This window comes from Procambarus clarkii, chromosome 61, assembly GCF_040958095.1.
Source record: "Procambarus clarkii isolate CNS0578487 chromosome 61, FALCON_Pclarkii_2.0, whole genome shotgun sequence".
In the NCBI taxonomy this organism is placed as follows: Eukaryota; Metazoa; Arthropoda; class Malacostraca; order Decapoda; family Cambaridae; genus Procambarus; species Procambarus clarkii.
In genome coordinates this window covers 24,256,874-24,259,626 of record NC_091210.1, presented here as the reverse complement: position 1 = coordinate 24,259,626, position 2,753 = coordinate 24,256,874, and the positions used below count along the sequence as shown (strand labels likewise).

Genomic DNA, 2,753 nt, shown 5'->3' with positions numbered 1-2,753 from the left:
TCCTCCTCCTCAACACTTCACACCACTACCCCCTCCTCCTGAACATCAATACCCCCTCCTCCTCCACACCACTACCTCATCCTCCTCCACATTATTAGCCCCTCTTCTTAAACAACACAACACCCTCCTCCACACCACTACTCCCTCCTCCTACACATATCTACCCCCTCCTCCTCCTCCTCCACACCACTACTCCTTTCTCCTCCACATCATAATCCCCCAATTCTTCAATAGCACTACCTCATTCTCCACACCACTACCCCCTCTTCTTCAAAAAATACCTCCTACTCCACACCATTAGCCCCTCCTCCTCCAAACACTACTTCCTCCTACAAAACATTACATCCTGCACAACACCACTACCTCCTCCTCAACACTAATACCCCGCCTCTTCACAATTTCCTACTCCTCCTCCACACAACAACCACCCTCCTCCTCCACACGACAACCACCTTCCTCCTCCACACAACAACCACCCTCCTCCTCCACACGACAACCACCCTCCTCCTCCACACGACAACCACCCTCCTCCTCCACACGACAACCACACTCCTCCTCCACACGACAACCACACTCCTCCTCCACACGACAACCACCCTCCTCCTCCACACGACAACCACACTCCTCCTCCACACGACAACCACCCTCCTCCTCCACACGACAACCACCCTCCTCCTCCACACGACAACCACCCTCCTCCTCCACACGACAACCACCTTCCTCCTCCACACGACAACCACACTCCTCCTCCACACGACAACCACCCTCCTCCTCCACACGACAACCACACTCCTCCTCCACACGACAACCACCCTCCTCCTCCACACGACAACCACCCTCCTCCTCCACACGACAACCACACTCCTCCTTCTCACCACTACTCCCTCCTAAACTCCACTACCATCCTCCTGCACACCACTAATCCTTCCTCCTCGACACCACGGACCCCCACTCTTTCTCCCGCACCATTATCTTGTCTTACTCCACACCACTACCCCTCCTCCTCCAAACAATTACCTCATAATCCACACCACTACATCTTCCTCCTACTCCTCCTCCTCCTCACCACGACCCATCTCCTCCACACCACTTCTTCCTCCTCCACACTACCACTCCCTCCTAATCCACACCACCACTACAGTCGTCCTCTCTACTACCCCCTCCTCCTTCACACCACTTCCATCTTTCACACCACTATGTTCTCCTATTCCACACCACAGCACTTATTCTCCACACCATTACCATCTCCTCCACACCATTACACATTCCTTCTCCAAACCACTACTCTCTACTCCTCTACACAACACTACTCCCTCCTCCTCAACATTACTACCCCTTCCTACACAGCACTACCCTCCTCATCAACACTTCTACTTTCTCCTCCTCAACACCACTATCTCCTCCACCACACCATTACGTCTTCCTCCTTCACACCACTACTCTCTCCTCCACATAACTACCCACTTCTACATACCACTATTCCCTCCTTCTATGCACCACTACCACCTCCTCCTCCACACCACTACTTCCTCCTCTTCTTAAACATTTCGTCCTCCTCCACACCACTACTCTTTTTCCCTACACACCACTACCCTTCTTCCGCAATACCACTACCCTCCTGCCCCCACACTACTACTCCCTGCTCCTGCACACCTCTACTCCATCCTACACAACACCAAACCCCTCCTTCAACACACTACTACCACCTAATCCACACCACAACCTCCTCCTTCTCCTCCACTACCCCAACTTCCTTTGCACCACTACTCCTTCCTACACGCCACTACACCCTCCTTTAAACCATTACCCCCCTCCTCGTTTACACCACTACACCCTCCTCCTCCTCCTCCTCCTCCCCATCACTAGCCCCTCCTCTTCCTCCTCCTCATCATCATCATCACCATTACAATTCTCCTCATCATGACTACCCCCCCCCCCTCTCCACCAAACCACTACCTCCCTACTCCTCCACACCAGTACCCCCCTTCTGCACACCTTCCCTCTCATCCTTCACACCTCTATCCCCCTCATAATCAACTCCACTACCCCGTCCTCATCAATACCACTCCCTCCTCCTACTCATCACTACCCCTTCCTCTTCCACACCTCTACTTCGTCTACCTCAACACCATTACCATCTCATCATCACTACCCTTTTCCTTCTCCTCACCACTAGCCTCTCCTTCTCCACAACACCACCTCCTAATACAAAACATTACCTCCTGCACCACTCCACTACCTCCTCTTCAACACTACTCCCCTTCCTACAAAAGGAGTGGTAGTAGTGTTGTGGTAGTATTGGGAGAAGGGATAGCCCCACTACCTCTCCAAACCATTACCCTCTTCCTCCAAATCACTTCTACCTCCTCACCACTCCTCCGCACCACTACCCCAGCCTCTTCCACACTACTTCTCCTTCCTCCTTAACTCTACTACCTCCTCCTCAACACCACTAACAACTCCTCCTTCACACCAATACCCCTTCCTCCACAACACTATTCCCTCCTCCTATTCCACTACCCCCCTCCAATTCCATATCACTACCCCCTCCGCCTCACCACCACTACCCTCCTTCTCACCACCACTACTCCGTCCTCTTCCACACCACTACCCTAATCCTCCACACCACTACTCCCACCACCTCCACACTACTACACTCATCCTCCACACCACTACCCTCCTCCTTCTCACCACTACTCCCTCCTCCTCCACACCACTACCCTCTTCCTCCACATCACTTGTTCCTCCTCCTA

The 2,753-nt window shown here is 53.0% G+C and overlaps 1 protein-coding gene across 1 annotated transcript; it reads right to left on the bottom strand.

Annotated features, from left to right (window-relative positions):
* Positions 1–402: 402 nt before the first annotated feature.
* On the bottom strand, positions 403–1,266 carry LOC138354168 (cyclic nucleotide-gated channel beta-1-like). Its single transcript, XM_069308060.1, has 2 exons — positions 1,243–1,266; positions 403–840 (listed from the first exon to the last, which is right to left on the bottom strand). Exons 1-2 carry the CDS (start codon positions 1,264–1,266, stop codon positions 403–405), a joined length of 462 nt encoding a protein of 153 aa, XP_069164161.1.
* Between the last annotated feature and the right edge of the window lie 1,487 nt (positions 1,267–2,753).

Excerpts from the sequence above, each read along its gene's own strand:
- LOC138354168 (XM_069308060.1), bottom strand. The coding sequence starts at position 1,266 with ATGTGTAATGGTGTGGAGGAGATG. Across the intron at positions 841-1,242 it reads GTAATGGTGTGGAGGAGATG|GAGGGTGGTTGTCGTGTGGA; the intron begins GTAATGGTGTGG and ends CGTGTGGAGGAG.